Raw genomic sequence first — 19,331 nt, forward strand, 5'->3', positions numbered from 1 at the left:
GACCACTCATACAGATAGAGTCACCATCAGGCAACAATACAATATAATATAATATGGTTTAGATTACTTGTTACTCATAAGTGACATAAACTATACTCTATTTACTCATTATTTATGTACATATTCAAGTATTGTTTATCGAATTGTTATTGTGTGTTATTAATTGTAATTATAAAAGTGTGTTATTGGCATTTTCTAACAATGTGTGGAAAAGAAGTTAATGGTATTATTAAACTAGATATAAAGCTTGTGCTTTAGATCACAGAGTCCTCTTACATAAGAATTTTGGTGCTAGTTCTCAGATATTCCATACTTCTGATGAAAAGTCATGTGCCAGAATCAGTTCTTTCTGATTTCTGTAAAGAGACAAGTGGAATTTTCATGAAAACTTGATTTCTTAGAAGATCAGTATATGAACATTTAGATATTTGACCAAACTGCCCACATTTGTTCAGAGGTAATCTTAGGCTTCACACTTCAGCATTAGCGATTCCTTTCTTTTTGTTCCAGTAACAACAGTCTTTCGGTCCAAAACTTGGAAAATTTGAGCAGTTGTCCAGCCAAAGGACAGCAGCTGAAATTTTGGTCTAGGTGGGATATAAGTAGTCTAAATGGCCTTTTCACTTTTAAACGTTATTATCTCTGAAGTCCAAGGGAAGTGCCACTTTGCAGCATCTGGTGAAATCTGTGAGCATGGTTTGTGAGGGAGAGGGAGAAAGTACATGATTTCAGCAAGAGTTTGGCATACCAGGGTCTGCACCGAAGAAAACCGCCCAGGGGGAACTAGGATGCTTGGAGGAGAGTAAGCCCATCTGCCCACAGTGTCAAAAAACCTTTGTGATGCTTTTCTGTGAGATGAGCATCTCCGATCATGCCGTGTGGGCAGTGGGTGTCCTCCCATCCTAGCCACCCTGCCAGAGTTGGATGGAAGGCAGGGGGAGCATGGGAGCAGCTCCCCAGTCCGGAGAGTGCAGGCTCAGGATGAGGGTGACTTGCTTGCAGCTTTGATATCTGCTGCTCAATAGTGTGAAAGCTGCTTTTTCTTCCTGAATGTACATTTTTGTCACGTGACGGTTTCTAGAAGCTGGGTGCCAGCATCCATCTGTGTGTGTGTGTCCAAGCACTGTTATCAGTTCTCATTTTGCATCCCACCTGAGACCAGGATCTCTTAGGCCAGCCTGGTTCTGTGAAGTCGATGGGTTAAGCTTAGTGCTCAAGAGCAGATTTCAATGTCTCTCGCAGGGAAGGTCAGATAGTGACTTTTATTTTCTTAATTACCCACATTGAAATGCTGCTTGAACTTCCAGATACAGCATGAGGGGTTGGCATAGCTCTGGCAGTGAAGACAAAAAGCAATTGTCCTCCAGCCTGGAGCTTCAAGGGTAGAGAGCTTGCAGCGTTAACAGGAATTTTAGTATGTGGGGATGGAGAGAAGGGTCTTTGGGGTGGTTGATGAATTAATGCAAGCCAGAATTTGAAAGTAATTGAACCACTTTCTCACAAGGTCTCTCTGCATGCCAAGGGCCAGCCACTGTGCCTGGTGTCCTTGCTGCATTAATGCCACGTTTTCTCCAGGCTACCCCCGTTACCACATACCCTTTTTAACACGCCTCTGCAGCAAAGTGATAGAGGCTTACACTTTTTTATGATTTTAATGTAGTTCTTTATCCATTCTGAAAAGAATCTTTAGCTTGCTTTCCTGTGAAAAGAGCCGAGGGCTTGGGGTGGGATGGAGGAGGATGGGTGCACACACGTGTTTCTGAGGAGGGTACTCCCAGGACAAAGCCTTTGTTCTTTATGGTTTCCCACTGGGATTAACCAGGAGCCAAAACATGTCTTTGGGTGCCCCGTACAGCCTGCTTTCTTTCATGTACTGGGAGCCTTTGGGTCAAGCCCATGGGTAAACCCATAGCAACCTGTTCCATGCCTGCCATGTCCTATAGATCATGCAGAAGACAAAATGATGCTTGAGCCATGCTGGCTGGGCAGCTCCATTTTCCCCAAGATGAATTCATATGAGAGGCCTGCTCAATCCCAGCCAGCAGATTAGCTCTGGGTGTGGGGGTGTCTGGCCTTGCCTGGTCTGCAGCAGTGCTGCTCTGGCGGATACTGGCACATGCTGCAGGGCTGTCTGTGCACTCTGGGTAGAGATGCAAAACCACCCTCAGCCAGCTCTAGTGGGGGTGCAAGCACAATCTCACACTGAGTCCACATCCCTTGCAGTAGCAATGTCTTTAGAAAGTGACTGGTTTCTCTCTACCCTTACCTTGCTGCATTTGTTTGTTCCTGCTTGCCAGACTGCCAGGCAGTTCTGTTCTAGTGCACGAGACTCTAGTGCAACCTCAATCCCTTGGCCAGTCATGGGAGGGAGTGGGGCCTTCTGCAAGTCGTGCCTGGGAAAGGAGAGACTTCTCATGTCTGTTCAGCTCACAGGGGCAGCCTTGCTGATGTGGTGTTATGGATCTGGTTAGGTTGCCCTGCTCCTCATGGATGGATGAGAGTGATAAAGGGGACAGAGGAAAGTTATTGTTTTAAACCAGGTCCGCAATTGCAACTTGTTGTGTAAGAGTTCAAGCACTCAAAGAGGTGTGCTCAAGGACATCAGAGCATTTGTGCCAGGAGGAATGTCTTTTATGGTAAATTAACTCCAGTTAAATAGAATACTTATTCTAAGGGAAACTCCATAAGTTAAAGCTGGCATTATCAGCTTTTTGTAGAGTCTTGGTAGAGGGGAAAATCGATTGGGCTTTGGAGGTATTTTACACTAGATTTAAAAATAAGTTTTGTTAATTATGGTTAACCCTGAGTTTGTGTCGTTCATCTTTGCCTAAATGTATGTCTTTAACTTGTCACCTATCAGTATAGTCTGTAGAAGAGAAGACACATGACAGTTGTTTAAACCCTGCAAATCTGAGGGAACTTGGCAAGAGTAGCCAGACAGAAGCTGAGCTGTGGGGATGCAGCATGGATTCTGCAAGGGTTACTGCCTTGGGGTCTTGCTGCTTCCTTTGATATTACCTGTCTTGCACAGGGTCTCTCCTTCCCCCACTCATCCCTCTGCTTCTTTTGGTTTGTAAATTTATGGGAATTGCTGCTGGTAGCCTTGGCAAGCTCCCCTCATTAAGAGTCCTCTTTGAAAATGGGCTGTGTTTGAGCATTTCCCTAATGAGGACAGGACGGGGTTAAAAAGTGACCATTTCATGGTTGACTTGAACCTGCTTACTTTCCTTGATGTGTCGTTGTGAAATGCCTGACGTGAATAAACTCTCACTTTGGGCAAGGAGGAAGTCATCGGTCCCTCCGGGTCGCCGCCGGGGGCTGCGCAAGGGCAGCGGGAGGGAGCGCCGGTGGAGCGGCGGTGCTGGGGCTGGGGGCCGCGCACACCGCACGCCCCCTGAGCTGGGCACAGCACCTCAGACAGCCTCATAGGAGCAGAGCAAAAATAAGTTTCTCTCACTTTTCACACCGCCCCCCCCCCCCCCCCCCCCCTCGCTTTTCCAGCTCCCCTGGTTAAAGCTGCCCCCGGAGAATGAAACCAGAGCCCGGCACCCTGTTGGTGCCCGGGAGCCGGGACCCTTCACCGCCCCCGGCCGCAGCCTGCGAGGGCGGGGACATCAGTCACCGGCCCGGGGGGGCCGGAGGGGGCTGCCCACCCCCGTGTCCCCCGCCCAGGGTGGGGGGGAGCGGGGGCGCATGAGCCCCGCCGCAGCTGGCAAAGTCGTACCCCGAAAGAAGAAAATGAAGCCTCTCGCAGATGGCAGCCCCCCCACCCCCTCCCCTTCGCCACCGCAACTTTCTCCCACCAGAAGAGCGGGAAAATGAGGGAGGGATGTTTGCGAAACGTGCTCGTTCCTTCTGCAGCGTTCGGTGGTAATGAATGCAGAGGGAGGGCAGGGGAAGGGGATCTGGAGAAGGAATGTGTTCGCAGGAGGAGGAGGAGGAGGAGTGTAAGCCGTGATTGTGTAATTAAATAATTAAACAAAAATACTTAAGTCTCATTTGGGGAGAGAGCTGGGATAGGGTCCACAGGGTGTAACCGGTGAATTTTTCAACTTCCAAGTTTTGCAGAGTCAGGGGCGGGGTGGGAAGTGGGGGGGGACACCGACGGAGACGTTGAGAGCAAATCGGGTGGGAGCGCCAGGGAGAGATTTATCGTTTGAATTTCCAGGAGATCATTTTTATTACGGTGGCCCTTTAGAAAGCAGTCTCTCAGCATTGCCCGCAGAGGCTGCCGGAGGAGCCCGCAGGCCGCACCGCCCGCTCTGCCCGCCCGAGCGCGCCCCCGCCTCGGCGCGCCCCCGCCGCACGGTCCCCACCGCCCGGCGAAGTTTCGCCTGCCATCGCTGTCCGGGAGCCTCCTGCTCCGCTCTGGGCTGTAACCTTGAACTTTCGAAAGCGTGGTGACAGTGTCGTGTTATTACGGCAGCACTACCAACTTCTGAAAAAAGAAAAAAACCACCCCACCCCCCCCCCCAAAAAAAAATAAAAAAAGAAAAAAGAAAAAGAAAAAGAAAGAAAGAAAAAAGGATTAAAAAAAATAAGCCAAACAAAAAAAATCCTCCCGCCCACCCCCCCTCACCCCCCCGCCCCCCCCCCCTCCCGAGTCCTTCCCCCCTCATCTGCAAAACAACCAGCAGCAGCAGCAGCAGCAAAAGCGAGACTCCTGCGCCGCCGACTACAAGAGGGTTAAAAGTGTAGATTGGATTTCACCCCGGGAAATCTAGCACACGGAGTGAACTTGAATCTTTGGCTATTTAAGGAGGACTGGGGTTTGTTGTGAAGTTGTGGTGATCCAGAGCAGAGCCCCGTCCTGATTGATTTCATCTTCCTTGAGTCTCAGATGACTGTAAAATGAATAGATGAAATTATTCCTTTTTGAGGCTTTTCTTAGGGGCTCTCCGGGCAGCGTGTACTCAAAGCGAAGTCATGATGTATTCTCCAATCTGTCTCACTCAGGTATAGACGCTTTTATTTAATTTATTTGTTAATTTATTTATTTTCACGTGCTTGTCGGGATTATTTTTTTTTTTTTAAAAATTATATGTTTGTGGGTTGTTAATGAGTCATTGCTAGTAGTTGTAACGGGTTAAAGCACAGTCGGAACTGCTTGTCAGATCCAAACTCCTCTCTCAGGAGGGAATATTAGAGAATAAACTGTACCACGCCATTGTTTTGGGGAGATCCATTCAAAGTGTCACCCGTAGACAAATACTGTTAATTGTTGGTGCATAGGAAGTCAAAGGTTAACAAACTGGAAATGAGTATAATTATGCTAAAAAACCGTGTTTGAGAAGTATTGATTTGATTGGAATCAAGCGATTTGCACTCTTTTCAGCTCGCCTGTTTACACACAGCCTAATGAAAGGGTTTGAAAGGAAAAGTGCTTTTTTTGACAAAACACGGCCACTGGCCGGTGCGAAGTAATCCCGTCTTATGCTTAATTAATAATATGCAGGCTGCCAACAATGAGGGAGATGTGAGCGGGGATGACCAAGCTGCGCAGTGTTTTCTCGTTCGCTTGTACAAGGGCACGGCGTTTTCCCTCTCCCCGCTAAAGTGTGCTGGTGGCTGGGGAGCGTGCCCTCTCCCCAGCACGGGGAAGGACCGACCCTTTTTTTACAGCCGCGCTTGCGGCCGCTCTCCGGTGCCGAGCGGCGGCTGTCAGCGGGACGGCGGTCGGGGAGCGGCGGTCGGAGCGGGGCGCGGAGGGCGGGGGCAGTACGAGCGGGGGTCCCCGCCGCGGTAAAACGCAGATTTTGAAACCTGAGGGATTTCGGGAGCGTGTTTGGGAAGTTGCCCGGGTGGTGCTCCTGGAGCGTCCTCGCCCGGCGCACGGTATCGGCGAGCGAGGGCCGGGGCACCGGAGCCCGCTTCGGACAGTAAACCCGGTCTGCAAAGCCCAAGGATAGTTTTCAGCTTTCGTGAAAGCCTGTCTTAGGAGGATGTGATGTAAACTGATTAAGCGATAACTGCTTGCTTCCACATTGGTGCAACAAATAGCTAAAGAAGCAGAAAATGTGCGAAAGTAAGGTCTGCTGCAAGGCTGCTGCAGGGAGGCCAGCGATGCACTTACAGTGCACCGTGAATAAATAAGTATGATTTAAGTTATTCCGCAGTTACAAACCATTGTAATTCGAAAGGACTAAAGTATTCATAAATTGTGATTGAAGATGGAAACAATGATAAGGCTTATTCAGTGATTGGACACAGTCCTGCAGTTTTTTGGCTGACACATTTTTTATTGTTTATATTTTGTTTGGCATCTAAGTGTGATTGACTTAGATATGGATATTTTCAGTAACTAAACGTGAGCTGCAGTGGAAGAAAGCTGGAAAAAAGTGTTATTGAGATATTTCTTCTTCAAATGAGAAACATAGGAAGCATTTTGTGTAACAGATATGCATATACTTGCAGGTACACACACAGAAATAATTACTTAGCATGGAATCTGTGGTCAGAAAAATTAATTCTGTGTAGGTTGTCCAGCATGTGAAATTATTGACGGGCAATAAGACCTCTGCATCAGAATATAAACCTGAGAGTACAGCATAAGAAAGCAGTTTTTGCATTTGAGACTCAGATTTTCACAACCACTTCTTTTACAGCAGTAATTCATTATCTTGTTTCCTGCTCTAATGACTTCTTCTTTTTTTTCCTTATTTTTTTTTCTTTTTTTTTTTCTTTTTTTTTAAAATATATTTTCTTTTTGGACTCATTGGTGAAATAGATTTCCTCATTCTTTACAAATTTGTGTTAAAATACTGCACTCAGGTGTATACAAAAATGCTACATTGTACTTCTACTGCCATTAATCCAAGAAAGCAGTTCCTGGCTTTTGTGCATTGATACCTTCTCCATAATATTTTACAATCATGCACTATCATGTGCCAGGCAGAGACAGTTCCCATTTGGTGATACATGCATGGAACATAGTTGCAGCAAATTGATTTTAGTTTGGAATGTTTTTCTACCTGCTTGGAATGATACGAGTAGTTTATAAATGATTTTTTCTCTAAGTAAATTAAAAATTAAAATGACATCAGCAATGAGAACTTATACCTTGTGTTCTTTATTTGTTTAAGGCAAAAGCTTGATTTATCTCACGTAGAGTAGCAACTGCACTAAAGTATTGCTACGAAAATTTTTCTCTGTTGTATTCTCTGTCTCTAGGACACTTGCAATGCACATTTGACTGTGGTAGTATATGTTCAGAAGAAAACATTTTGTTAAAAGTAAACACAGAACACCTGTTTGGACAGAGCTACTTATGGTGGTAGTTCAGTTTGTGCCGAGACAGTGCCGAAGCACACTTTAGTAACAAGTCTAAAATCCAAAGTATAACTTTTAAGTGAAACCTTTGCAATTTGAAGTGTTACCCATTACGCTTACAATAAAGGTTTGGTGGGTAAAGATAACTCCAAGGTAGAAGAAAACTTACTAAATTCAATTTAATTTTGGGGGCTCCTTTCCTCTCTTTCCCATATACCTCTTCCTCTATGTTTTGGAATGAGTGCAAACTGCATTTATCTCTCTTGCTGAGGCATGAATAGGATGCAGTTACTGCATGCCTTTTAGTGCTTGCTTTCTTGTGATATTTTTGCCGTAGTTTATAATGTTATAGTAGTCCAAAATCTCACAATATGTAGTATTTTCTTTTGCTCCTATATGTTGTTTCACTAGGCATGAGAAAATCCATGGAGGGAAATTGAATAGATTAACTTTTCTGAGTAAAATTTCCGTACTTCTGCCCAGTGTATTTATTGTACAGTCCTCAGTTTGAACTTTCACGGGCTGATACAAAGTTTAAAAGTGAAAGATAGGAGAAGAGCACTGCCTATCCGCTTTATCTTTTCAATAAAGAAAACGTGGCCTATCTATTGTCATTAGATGACTGCTATTTTTCGCTTTCTCTACAATCTACATAGATGTTATATTGTAACTTCCATTTTAATTTAAATTGGCAGCACACAATGGTTAACCTGACCAATTTGATATGGCATTTGAAAATCTTACCTTTATAAATCACTTCATTGCAAGAGCAACTGTGACACATGAGCAAGTGCTACATAAAAACAAGAAATAATTCACTATTGTCTATATGAATATTGAGGAGGAAAAATAAAATTCTGTAGATATCTTTTTAGGAGATTTGGTGGAGAATGTGTGTGATTAATTGCAAATGTCCATTTAGGATCATTTTTATGGGCATTTCCCCATGTCAAGTAGTATTTTCATTTGAAAATACTCCAAGTGCACAATGAATAGCTCCAAAAAATCTGATTAAATTGCTTTCAAACACGATGTTCTTTGCTGTGTTTCTCCTCCACACTTTTCACCTTTATTTGTCTCTTTAAGACTGAACAATATTGTGAAAGAAAAACCTGAATACAGTTTTAAAAGGTTGGCGTTTCTGGTGTGTATGTTTTTGGGTTTTTTTCCCCTCTCTTTTTGAAAAGCAAGTATTCAGCTACTACAGACTGGAATTTAAACAATGAAATTCTCTATAAAGTTTTCATATATATAAAATGCTATCGGTTATTATTGTTAATATTGTATGCATTACCTCAAGGGATAGTCAATCTGAAATAATTTTTGATGCTCTTCTTCAAAATTAAAACTAGATGTGCAGTATTCTACTAGAGGAGAAGATGTCCATATTTATTTTATTGTCATTTTAACTTATAAATGCCAAAGTCTGTTTAGATGTAGGGGAAATCATTGTATTGAGGCAGAAATTAATTTCTCCCAAAGCTCTTCAGCCACCTGCCTTCACCCCACCTTTAGCCCCAGCTGTTAGAATTTTCAAAGTCTGTAGTAAATCTGTTTCATTCAGCCTAAAATGAATTGTGAGGATTTAACACTGTGCAGTCTTTATGCTTCCATCAGTTAAAAAAAAATAAAATTATTTGAATACTTCAATTAAGATGACTTCTGTAGGAGAAAAAATAAACTTTCTTTAGTAGTTATAATTGAAAGGAAAAAAAGCATGGCATCAGAAAGCATATGAAGATAGGGAAGTCTTATCATGGGCTGTGGTTGCTCAGAGCAGTACTGCCTTCCCACACAAAGAACAGATTGTGGTTTAACTCTTTCCACGGCCTAGTTTTATGTGCCAGTATAGTATCAGAATTGTTCAAATCTGTGCTGGAAACTACTAATCAGTTTAATTGTTGCCTTTGTAGGTCTTTGTCAAGCATCATTCAGTAATGAAATTGTTTATGTCCCGAAGTATCTTCTCATATTGCCTCTCTGCTCTTTTTTTCCCCCCTTTGCTTAATTTTTTTCCTATGAAGACAAAATGACCATAGGTAAACTGCTTGTAACTTTCCTGTTGTTTTCTGTTTAATTTGAGTATGGTTAGGGAAGAGAGGTAACTAGATCTAGTGGGTTTTGCAACATTCAGGAAATTTTGAAGTTTGTTTGAAATTCAAAGATTTAAATATGGAATTCTTTGCCTGAAGCTTCTGCAATGGCAGTCTGCACTCTATAATTGAGACCATTAGTTATACTTTCATCATTTTTACCTAATGGAGTTAATCAGCCTATTGATTAAACATAATTCATTCCTTGTCTAGCAGCGTAACTAAAATAGTACTTTGTTAATTGTATTCTTGAATATAATTGCATAAAAAAGGTTCGGTTTTAGTTTGATTGCACTGTACCACTAAGTATGATGAGCAATCTGTGTAGTATTTAAAATTAAATATCCCTGCATACAGAAAGAAAGATACCTCCTCTAAGGTCCCTCTTTCAACCCAAAATACAGTATCATTTGATTTTGCGGATTTGAGACTGCAGTTTTAAACAGCAGACTTGTTAATGGAAAATAAGTTTTTGGGGAAGGTCTATTTAGATATTAACATGGATGTGTAGGATGGTACTTTAAGCAGACAAACGAAATTAATTTAATTGCTATAGGATGTGCTTGTAGACAACAACTAAGCATTACCTCCTTAATGCAATCCATATTGCTGCTAGGCAGAAGATAAGAACTTGCAGGTGAAGCCAGACAACAGAAAGGGATATTTTGAAACTGTAAATAAATTGCATGGGTTTCACAAAAGCAGCATTGGACCAGCGGTGGACTCATAATGTCTCTGCCACAGCATGCAGAAGCACAAAGAATGCAAAGTTTGTGCCAAGTTGCCATTTTTCATTGTACACCTCAGATTGATTTTTAAGGGGTTTAGAATAATTGCCACACTCATGTGATCAGTTAACAAATTAACTGACTCTATGTGGCTTTAAAATCTGCAGTGGAACTGCTGGAAGGACATAAATGTAATTTTTGTTCTCACCTTCCGAAAGTCTTATTTTTACAGAGTTTGGGGGTGGTGGGAGGGAAGCAAGAAGAGCTGAAAATACAGAAGCTTCTGTTCAGGATTTGTATATGACATGTTGTGTCTTTTTCCTGCTTTTCCTTACTGTATACTGGTTTCTCTAGTTACCACCACTGGAATGGTGCTGTTTCAGTGCTGGAATGTTGGACGTTTGATAAGAAAATGGATCAAGTTTAATGGCGCATGCTCTTTGTGCCACCAGCAGTCTCTTGCTGAGAGCATGCTCCAAAAGCGGGAACTGTGTGGCATTACACTGAGCATGTATATGCTTTGTGTTTCTGTGCCACAGAGAGGAGAAATGAACTGTGGCATTTGCCTCAGCCTTCTGAACATTTCTGCTCAGATTTTTTAAAACCGTGTAGTGTCTTGCGCAATGGTACTTTTCTTGATGATAGCTGTTCACTCAAATATTTAAATGTTAGGAACAAAACATCTTGGTAGCATCTCTTAAATTATGTTGTCTCTGCAGCACTGTGGGATGAAGTGAGGGGAGGAGTATAAAATAAAATTTTCACATGGTTCTTTCAAAGAATGAAACATGGGAAAAATGTGATTCTCTATGCACTTTTTTGTCTGTTGCCTGACAACAGTAATAATTTCATAAAAAGCATTTTGCAGAAATTTACGTGTTTAAGTTTTAAGTGTTTATTATCTTCGTCTTGTGTTTCACTTAAAAGATTTTCAGAAGCGTTTCTTGATACTGCTTTGGTGATACTCGATACTGCTTTTGGTAACTTGCTGACTTTGAGTTTTCTTTTTCTCTTCTTCTCTTTTTTCCTTCACTTCTTTCCACAGGATGAATTTCACCCGTTCATTGAGGCACTTCTTCCACATGTCCGTGCAATTGCCTACACTTGGTTCAATCTTCAGGCTCGAAAACGCAAGTACTTTAAAAAACATGAGAAACGAATGTCAAAGGATGAGGAAAGAGCAGTCAAGGATGAGCTACTCAGTGAAAAGCCTGAAATCAAACAGAAGTGGGCATCCAGGCTCCTGGCCAAGCTGCGCAAAGATATTCGTCAAGAGTTCCGGGAGGATTTTGTGCTCACAGTTACTGGGAAGAAGCACCCATGCTGTGTATTGTCCAATCCTGACCAGAAGGGCAAGATTAGGAGAATCGATTGCCTGCGACAGGCTGACAAAGTCTGGCGTCTGGATCTAGTCATGGTGATCCTGTTCAAAGGCATCCCCTTGGAAAGTACGGATGGAGAACGTCTCATGAAATCCCCACATTGCACAAATCCAGCACTTTGCGTCCAGCCACATCACATAACAGTATCAGTCAAGGAGCTTGATTTGTTTTTGGCATACTACGTGCAGGAGCAAGGTAGGAAGCAGATTGTCATGTTTCTATGTTAGTATGTCAGACTCTGACTCCAAGTAGCCCTGTTTCACCTGTGGGCTGGCTTCCAGTGAAACACTGTTCTGTGGTCTATAGATGTAGTGTGGCTATGTATCCATCTGTAAACCAGCATGTATACGTATATACTTAAACACACACATATTCCTGCAGACCTGTGTGACATGCGTATTTGACAAACGTGCCTCTTTCCAGAGAGAGACACACGTACCAAGGCAGCACTTCCATTCCACTGAAGTTTTTCTCATTTTTTTGTGAAAAAATTGGCAATACATAGTTGTGACTTCAGAAAACATTCTTGTTTTCAAGTTGTATTTTTAAAGAAAAATAAAACAAAAACCCCCACCCCAGTACTAGTAAGAACAGATGCAGGTATATGCAATTGCACAATCACAATAAATACTAGAAATATTTTTAATTGTCTTCGTAATTACAAATAATCGAGAAGCAATCCTTAAACTGATGACTCTGCTATCACATTGAAGAGCAATTGTAGACTTTCTCATACCTATAAAACAAAGCTTGAAAATACTTTATCACAGCTATATTTCTTGTAAATGCCAAATACAATCAGAATTACAGCATACAATATCTAATGTTTCATTCATATTTTACATCAGTAGCTCATCTTATCTATCTGAGCTTTAAAGCAAAGATCCAGGTCATAATATTTTGAGAAATTTTTATGAAGAGTGAATTTTCATAATCACACTCATATACTTTTACTTGGCAGGTAATTGAAATGTGGAAAATTGCAGGAAATCTATGTAAAAGCTTCTTAAACTTGGTATTACAGAATGCAAATAAAACAGAGCTTCTGATAATCATGTGCCAGGGGAAAAGCCATATTTCATATATTGGATAGTCAGTAACAATACCCATAGGAGTCTCCTTAAAATTGTAAATGGCTGTAAGTAGATAAAGGTGGTTTTTTGTCTCTTTTCTTTTTTTTTTTTTTTTTTTTTTTTTTTTTTTCCCTCCGATAGTAAGTCTTCTGAAATACTTTTTCTCTGTTAGGGTCATTTTGATTCTTTCTGGTAATGATACCATCTTCTAGGTGTCTTTGTAATGCTGGCTGATCAGCAGTAATAATATATTTATTTTTTTTAGCCACAGATCTCAACTAGGGAAAACTTGACCACCTGCAGATGGTGGGCCATTTCACAACTTGGCCTGGTAGTAGGTAGAAATGGCCTGCAGAAGGGCAGATGGCAGGCTGTTATCTGATGCTTGGTAAATAACTATGGGATTTAACTGGAAAAAAATTGAATTGATTTTGTTAGTAACAAAAAAGTAAAATTGCATGTCCTCATTTGGAAGAGACATACGCAATGAAATGTTTCTGTTCTAAGTGAATTCTCTTTTAGCATTTACTCATGTAAATGAAGAACTGTTTTTGTGAACGCATATATCAGGTTCTTTTTTGTTCATTACTTGTTATGAAAAAAAATTGGCTTTTATCCCTCCTCCCCCCACAAGTATTGTTTTTGTGGTTTTTTTTTTTTTTTTTTTTTGTCTCTCCACAGTAGTAGACACATTTAGGGATTTCACAATGACTTTAAGTAACTGCGGAGTCTGGTAAATCTGATCCCAAATAATATAGGAAGAAAAATTTCTTTGATATAATTAAACAAAATGGCTTAATTACAAATAATTTGTACCTTTAAACTCCTTTTGTGGAAAAAAAATGCAAATTATATTTTGAGTGCATATAGCTTAAGTCATAGCTTACTGATTAATTCTATGGATTTACCTGTCTCTAAAAGTCAAAACTACAAAGGGGGGCTAAAACAGTTTAAGTAGCTCTTGAGCCAAAGAAACTGGGGTCAGAGTACTCTTAACACAATGTTGACTTATAAGTTGTTGAAAGGCAGTAACTTGAAGTGGGAGAAGGAACTGCAGGGCATAGCTGATTTTGTTGATTTAAATGTATTGAGAATATAAATTTATTTAAAACACTTTTTTTGATTGGAAATGAGGAAGTTAAGCATGCTGTAATACTATAACTTTCAAAGTTACACAATGCTGCTTTGAGAATATACTGAAAATGAAGCTGGCTAATTTCTATGTATCAAGGCACTCTTAGAAGACCCTTTTATTTATTGCTAACTGCATGTATTTTGTATCTGTCTTGCTGCTTTACTGTATATGTTCCATTAACATCTGTTGGCTCTCTTCTCGAAGAAGTCATATTAAGTTGTCTATATTATTTTTTTTCCGTTTTTTTAAACTTTGATTCAATGTGCTCATTGAAAGCAGGTTAATCGTGGCACTCTGTAGTGCACTTGATTAAGAGTGCCAGGCTTTGTGAAAGATACGCATGAAGTCAACCAAAATGCTGCATTATACATATGGCGTTTTGCTTTTTTATTTATCTTTCAGGACATATAAACACGCCTAATAGCATCATGTAAAAACTAAGCGAAAACATAGAAACAATTAAATGCCTGAACGAAATATGAAGAAGGAATTAGCACATAAAATGAATAAAGGGGCCAAGTAGTTTGCTTTTTCTGTCGCTTTAAAATAGAAGATTAGGGGGAAAAAAAAGAGGAGGAAGGATAGTTCGAGTGCCAGTGATGGTTGCCAGTGGCACCAGGATTGGCATCAGACCTTCTTTGTTTAGCCTAGGATGTCTGTGATTTGTTGGTTGGCATCCGCATTGCAGTGCAGAGTAATGTTACAATATATTGACAATTTCCAGATCTAGAAGTGTCAATAATCTTTTTAGTTCTTAGCAAAAAGAGCTTCTACTTCCATGTCTGCCTTGAAAGAAGAAATAAGGACTGATCTATGAAGTTCTATCACTGATGAACTTTCTCAGATCCTACTTTTCTCTCATCTCAAAATTCAGCATCCTTTTCCCCCTCTGTTCACTTTCTGCTATCCTCTACAAAAATAAGAGAAAGAAAAGAAAAAAAAAAAAGAGGATTGACACAGGTTGCAATGCTGCCCCTTTGACTGAAATGGAGGAAGAAAATGTGAAGTATACACCGTGGTGAATGTTTAACATCAAAATAATTCTTAATCATAACACGCTTCTATGGGGCTCTGCTTGTTGTGTGTGTCAGGGGCGTGTGTGTGTCCCACACAGATCGTTTATAAAACCCAAGCCTGAAAATGGTGTGAAATTGTTTCTACTGACAGAATTGCCCTTTTTTTTCTTTTTTTTCTTTCCTGCCAGCATCAGAGAGTGTCTATCATTTGCTATGAAATGCATTTCAGCCCATAAAATCATTTGATGGTATTTGATTCAGCACAGCGCTTATGCTGTGTTCCCGTTGCTACAAGAACCGCCATTTTGTTTGTCGAGTGCCAGGAGAGGGGGAAAAAAAAGGCAGACAATGTGCTTGATGCCAATAATGGTTGCCAGTGGCACCGAGGTTGGCATCAGACCCTCTTTGTCTAGTTGCTGAATGCCTTTGATTCGTTGGTTGGCATCCGCATTGCAGTGGGCACATTGGAAAGTTTTTGACAATCAGTGAATGAAAGCTGCAGTACTTGTTTGCTGCAACAGAACCAAGATAATATAAATCCCTTCTTCAGATACATGTTTTACTTACTCTTACAGTGACTAATTAAATAAAAAGCTAAAAATTGCCTTCCTTTTTCTAAAACATAAAGTATCTGTATCAATGTGCCTTGTCTGCAGAATTCTGAATTCCCTCATCATCCCTGCTACTTTTTTTTTTTTTTTTTGCGGAATAAATAAAATGCAAACTTGATATTAGGTAATTCAGCATATAATGAATGAAGCCTGGTACACCTTGGGAAATGCTTTCAGAGTTTAAAGAACTGAAGCGGTGGTACATGGAAATGTTAAGATTCTAAAGTGTTTTTAGTGCATGTGTCTCTCAGAGTACATTTCTCTGATCAGTCATGTTACTGTTTACACTCTCTTTTGTCCTTATGTAAGGGTGATATAATTGGGGGAGCCCACGTTCCCAGCTGTTAATAAACTCTGGAGTCAAAGGAGGAGAGGATTAAACTATCTTTTAAACTATCTAGGGAGCGGGGAAGAAAATAGATGCAAATGTCCTTAGTCCTGTAGTGTTCAGGCACTTTTCGTTTCTTAACTTCTTACACCATCAAGATGCTCCAGCTGTGTGACTTTGTTACCAGGAAATTGGCAAAAAGAATAAATAATTTCTGTTGGAAGTTTCCTAGATAGTTAACATTAATATTGCTTTCCGGTTAACTGCTATTATCTCGTTAATTAATAAGAAGGATTAGCAGCTCTACCCGAAGGGCTGCACAGAAGGAAGCCTGGCCTATGTAAGTCCCTGAGTTGCTAGACTGTGTCCTGTCTCTTGAGGATTGGATGGCGGGGGTGCTGCTGGGCCAGGAAAAAATGGAAAAAGAGAAAGATGAGAGAAGAGCGAGGGCGCTGGCCGGCCAAGGGGAGAATTCTTTGTGCAGGACACTCTCGTGCTGAGCTGGCCCTGCGCTGGGGAGGTTGGCAGTGCCCTGTCCTGCACCTGCAGGTGCCATGCCCTGCAGTGGGGGCGTGGGAGGGGGCAGGGGCACACCCCGGTGTGGTGCCCACACTCCTGAAAAGCGCGCTTGCAGATAACCTCAGCTGGGCTGCAGGGTGCTGCCGCCGCATCCAGCCCAAACTCTTCTGCCCTTAGCTTAATGCCAGCAAACTGGTAATCCCTAGCCAAGTGGGGATATCACTTTCCCAATTCAGACAGTCCTGGCAACATGTGTGCCTTGTCTTACTTGAAAAACGTGCCCTCTTCCAGAAGGAATGGTGATTCTTTTTTTAACGCGATATGTCTGAATTGCAGGAGTGGGTGGGTTTATCAATGGCTTGGTCTTTTTTAAAGCTTTTTGAGTTTTCTGAATTTATGTCTACAGGGAGATCAAATTTTGGAGGAGGTTTGCATAGTAGTTTTTATGTTGCATTTTAGTTTTCATTCTGTAAGAATGTAAGAAAATTTATTGCATAGTCATTCTGTTCATATTTTAAAATGATAATAAAATTATTTTGGTTAGTTTGCTGTGACTACATGAAATTCCACTTAAATCCGCTCTCAAAATAATGTTTTAAGCAATTCCTGGTTAAGTCATATTATGGTCATATGCCTCAATATCACACCACCCAGACAGATTTTGGATGAGGGCTTGCATTTTTTGTGTGCACTGATGTTCCCACATACAAATAATAAAAAAGCAATGGGCTTAGATGAATCAACCATTTACTGATTGTTTCTACTTCTTTTAACCTTAATGATTTGCCTCCTTCTCAATACTTTACCTGGGAACATTAGAACATTTTACCTGTTTTGCAGAAGGATATGTCAAAGGGCAAGGTGATTTGTTTTGAGTTTACACAGCAAATTTTGAGTTACAGCAAGAACAGCAGGAAATAGAGCTCATTACTGCCCTTACCTACAGGCTTCTATATGCTCCAGGACCTTGTTTCTTGCACAGCAAAATGGCATCCCCTGCTCTAAATCTCAATTTTGAATCAAAACTCCAGTACAGAACCAGAAGCATGAGTTTATATTTTATCTGCTCTAGTACGAGAAGAGCTTTTAATAGTTTAAAAATCTCACAGGGAATAATCAACCTTTTAAAAAGATGAATTTCTGTGAACAATTCCAGTCTGTTGAGGCATGCAGAAAACGCAAGTTAAAAAAAAACCCATATTTTGCGTCAACTGTAAAAGACACTGTATTATTTTCAAGTTTTCTAATGTACAATTTTGGATAACTGTTTTGTTGACTCTATTGTATTGGAAATTACAGGGAAGAAAGACACTTGCCATTAGGAAATGGAGGTTAATTAAGTGTATATATATGGATGTAATAATATTTTTCAATTGATTATTATAGTTACTTTGTTTATGAAGATGTAGGGCACTGAAACATTTTGAAAGGCCACTTGGCAATTTTCATTTTTTCAGAACATTTATGTGTGAACTAACATTCAGAGAGTAGGTCTGAAAAATTCAAAATGTTTAATTTTTTCTTTTTAATTTAAAAAAACTTTTCTTCAGAGGATGAATGAGGGTAATATGACAGGTTCATGAAAAAGAAAAGGGAATTTTGCATCATCACTATGACTCTTAACAAGAATTAAATTTATTTGCATTTCAGGAAGGAGCATTTACCTCATGCTGAATTTTCTTGCCTGATACACTAAGAAGAGTAATTTTCACAGGGTTAAATGACATCAATTGTGACAAAAGACACTTAAAAGAAAGAAAACAAAAGAAACTTAAGTTTAAATAAATTCTGTTAAACTACTTGAAAACATAGAGGTGAATGTTAATTGATGAATGGCAGTTCAAAAATAAGAAGCAATAATGAAAAGAATGGAAAAGGAATCAGAAAATTCTTGCTTCGTGGTAGTTTCAGACAGAAATAACAGTGGGAACAGTACTATAATTCAGAAGAAAGGATTCTTCTAAACTATATACAAAACCACTAATTAATAAAGGAAATACCTCAATTTATAGTAGAGTTTTATGCTTTAAATTTCTTAAATTTTCATGCATATTGAATTCACTGTAGCTGTGAAAACTTCATTAAAATAATTAAATGCTAAATGCCACTGCATGTTGGATTTTAAAGTTAATTGCATGGGGTTGCTGTCAAGTCTGCTTTATCTAGCTTCCTTTTTTTTTTTTTTTTTTCCCCCGTTTTTCCTCCTCCTCTTCCCTGCTGCTAGTGTAGTAGCATAGTCATGTCAAGGACAGGTTGCCCTCTGAAATGGTGGTCCACAATACCAAACACAGTAATTCCTGAGATTTCCTGAAGTGTTACTTTCCAGTCTTAACAGCAAGGTAAAATGTTTTGTTGATGTAATTGCTTGGACAAGGAAGATCTCAAAATCAAGATAAATGGCTGTCTTAACTGAATAGGGTTGCTCCTTCCATTGTGGGATGAAGAAAAAGGCTACTTATAAGGAACTACTTTCCAGATACTAAGTGAATGTGAAAAGGGAAGAAAGTCTGTTACTATTCAGTTTTTTTGACAGATGTCAAACAAGATGTCATTCATTATAGGGAGGTTTCATGATTTTACTCTGTATCTCTTTTTTATTTTTGTACTTTTAAACTTGGGTGGAATTTTTAGAAGTTTTTTTTTGCTAAAACCCTGGCTCAGGGCATTGAAACCTAGATTAGGAGAGGTTTGAAAGTCTCAGCAGCTAGTAGAAGGGAAGTAAATCTCAAATTATTAGCTTTGTCTTAGAGAAAGCAGAGTTCATTTTGGTGTGTCTTTTGTACTGTCTTACAGCAGTGAGTTGTGTGAGAAACTGGAAACATTCTTCCAGCACAGTTGTGTATATTTCCCCCCAACATGTTTTTCTTGACAAAAAGATAACTTGTGCTCTCCCCCCAGTTCTCCTCTGAGGAGGATTCTTTCATTTTCTGAAGTATATTGTGCTTTCTAAATTTTAAAATAATATATTTCCTCAGGTGTTTCTTGGGAACATCAACATTGGAGCATTGTGACTTTTGTTCTAGTCTGTCTGTCCCCTCTACCCTCCCACCCCCAAAAGAGTGCTGGGAGACAGGCACTTCAGACTTGGTGTTTGGGTGGAATTTTAAGAATGGGCTAATAGTCTAAAGTGTGTTTATCAATAACAGTATATAAAATGTTTTTAGGTAGCCTAAGGAC

General features: G+C 40.4%; 1 protein-coding gene across 7 annotated transcripts in view; it reads left to right on the forward strand.

Annotated features, from left to right (window-relative positions):
* The first annotated feature begins 4,601 nt into the window (after nt 1–4,601).
* NFIB (nuclear factor I B) overlaps nt 4,602–19,331 on the forward strand; it is a 164,146-nt gene continuing 149,416 nt past the window's right edge. For 6 of the 7 annotated variants that reach the window (XM_023943528.2, XM_023943530.2, XM_086867618.1 and 3 more), the window contains exons 1-2: nt 4,602–4,956; nt 11,136–11,667. In XM_023943528.2, the coding sequence (XP_023799296.1) occupies nt 4,927–4,956; nt 11,136–11,667 (562 nt within the window). In that variant the 5' untranslated portion in view covers nt 4,602–4,926. Of the gene's footprint in view, nt 4,957–10,638; nt 10,717–11,135; nt 11,668–19,331 lie in introns of those variants that run through there. The other variant, XM_086867616.1, reaches the window with a different exon arrangement.

This window comes from Cyanistes caeruleus, chromosome Z, assembly GCF_971803275.1.
Source record: "Cyanistes caeruleus chromosome Z, bCyaCae1.hap1.1, whole genome shotgun sequence".
In the NCBI taxonomy this organism is placed as follows: Eukaryota; Metazoa; Chordata; class Aves; order Passeriformes; family Paridae; genus Cyanistes; species Cyanistes caeruleus.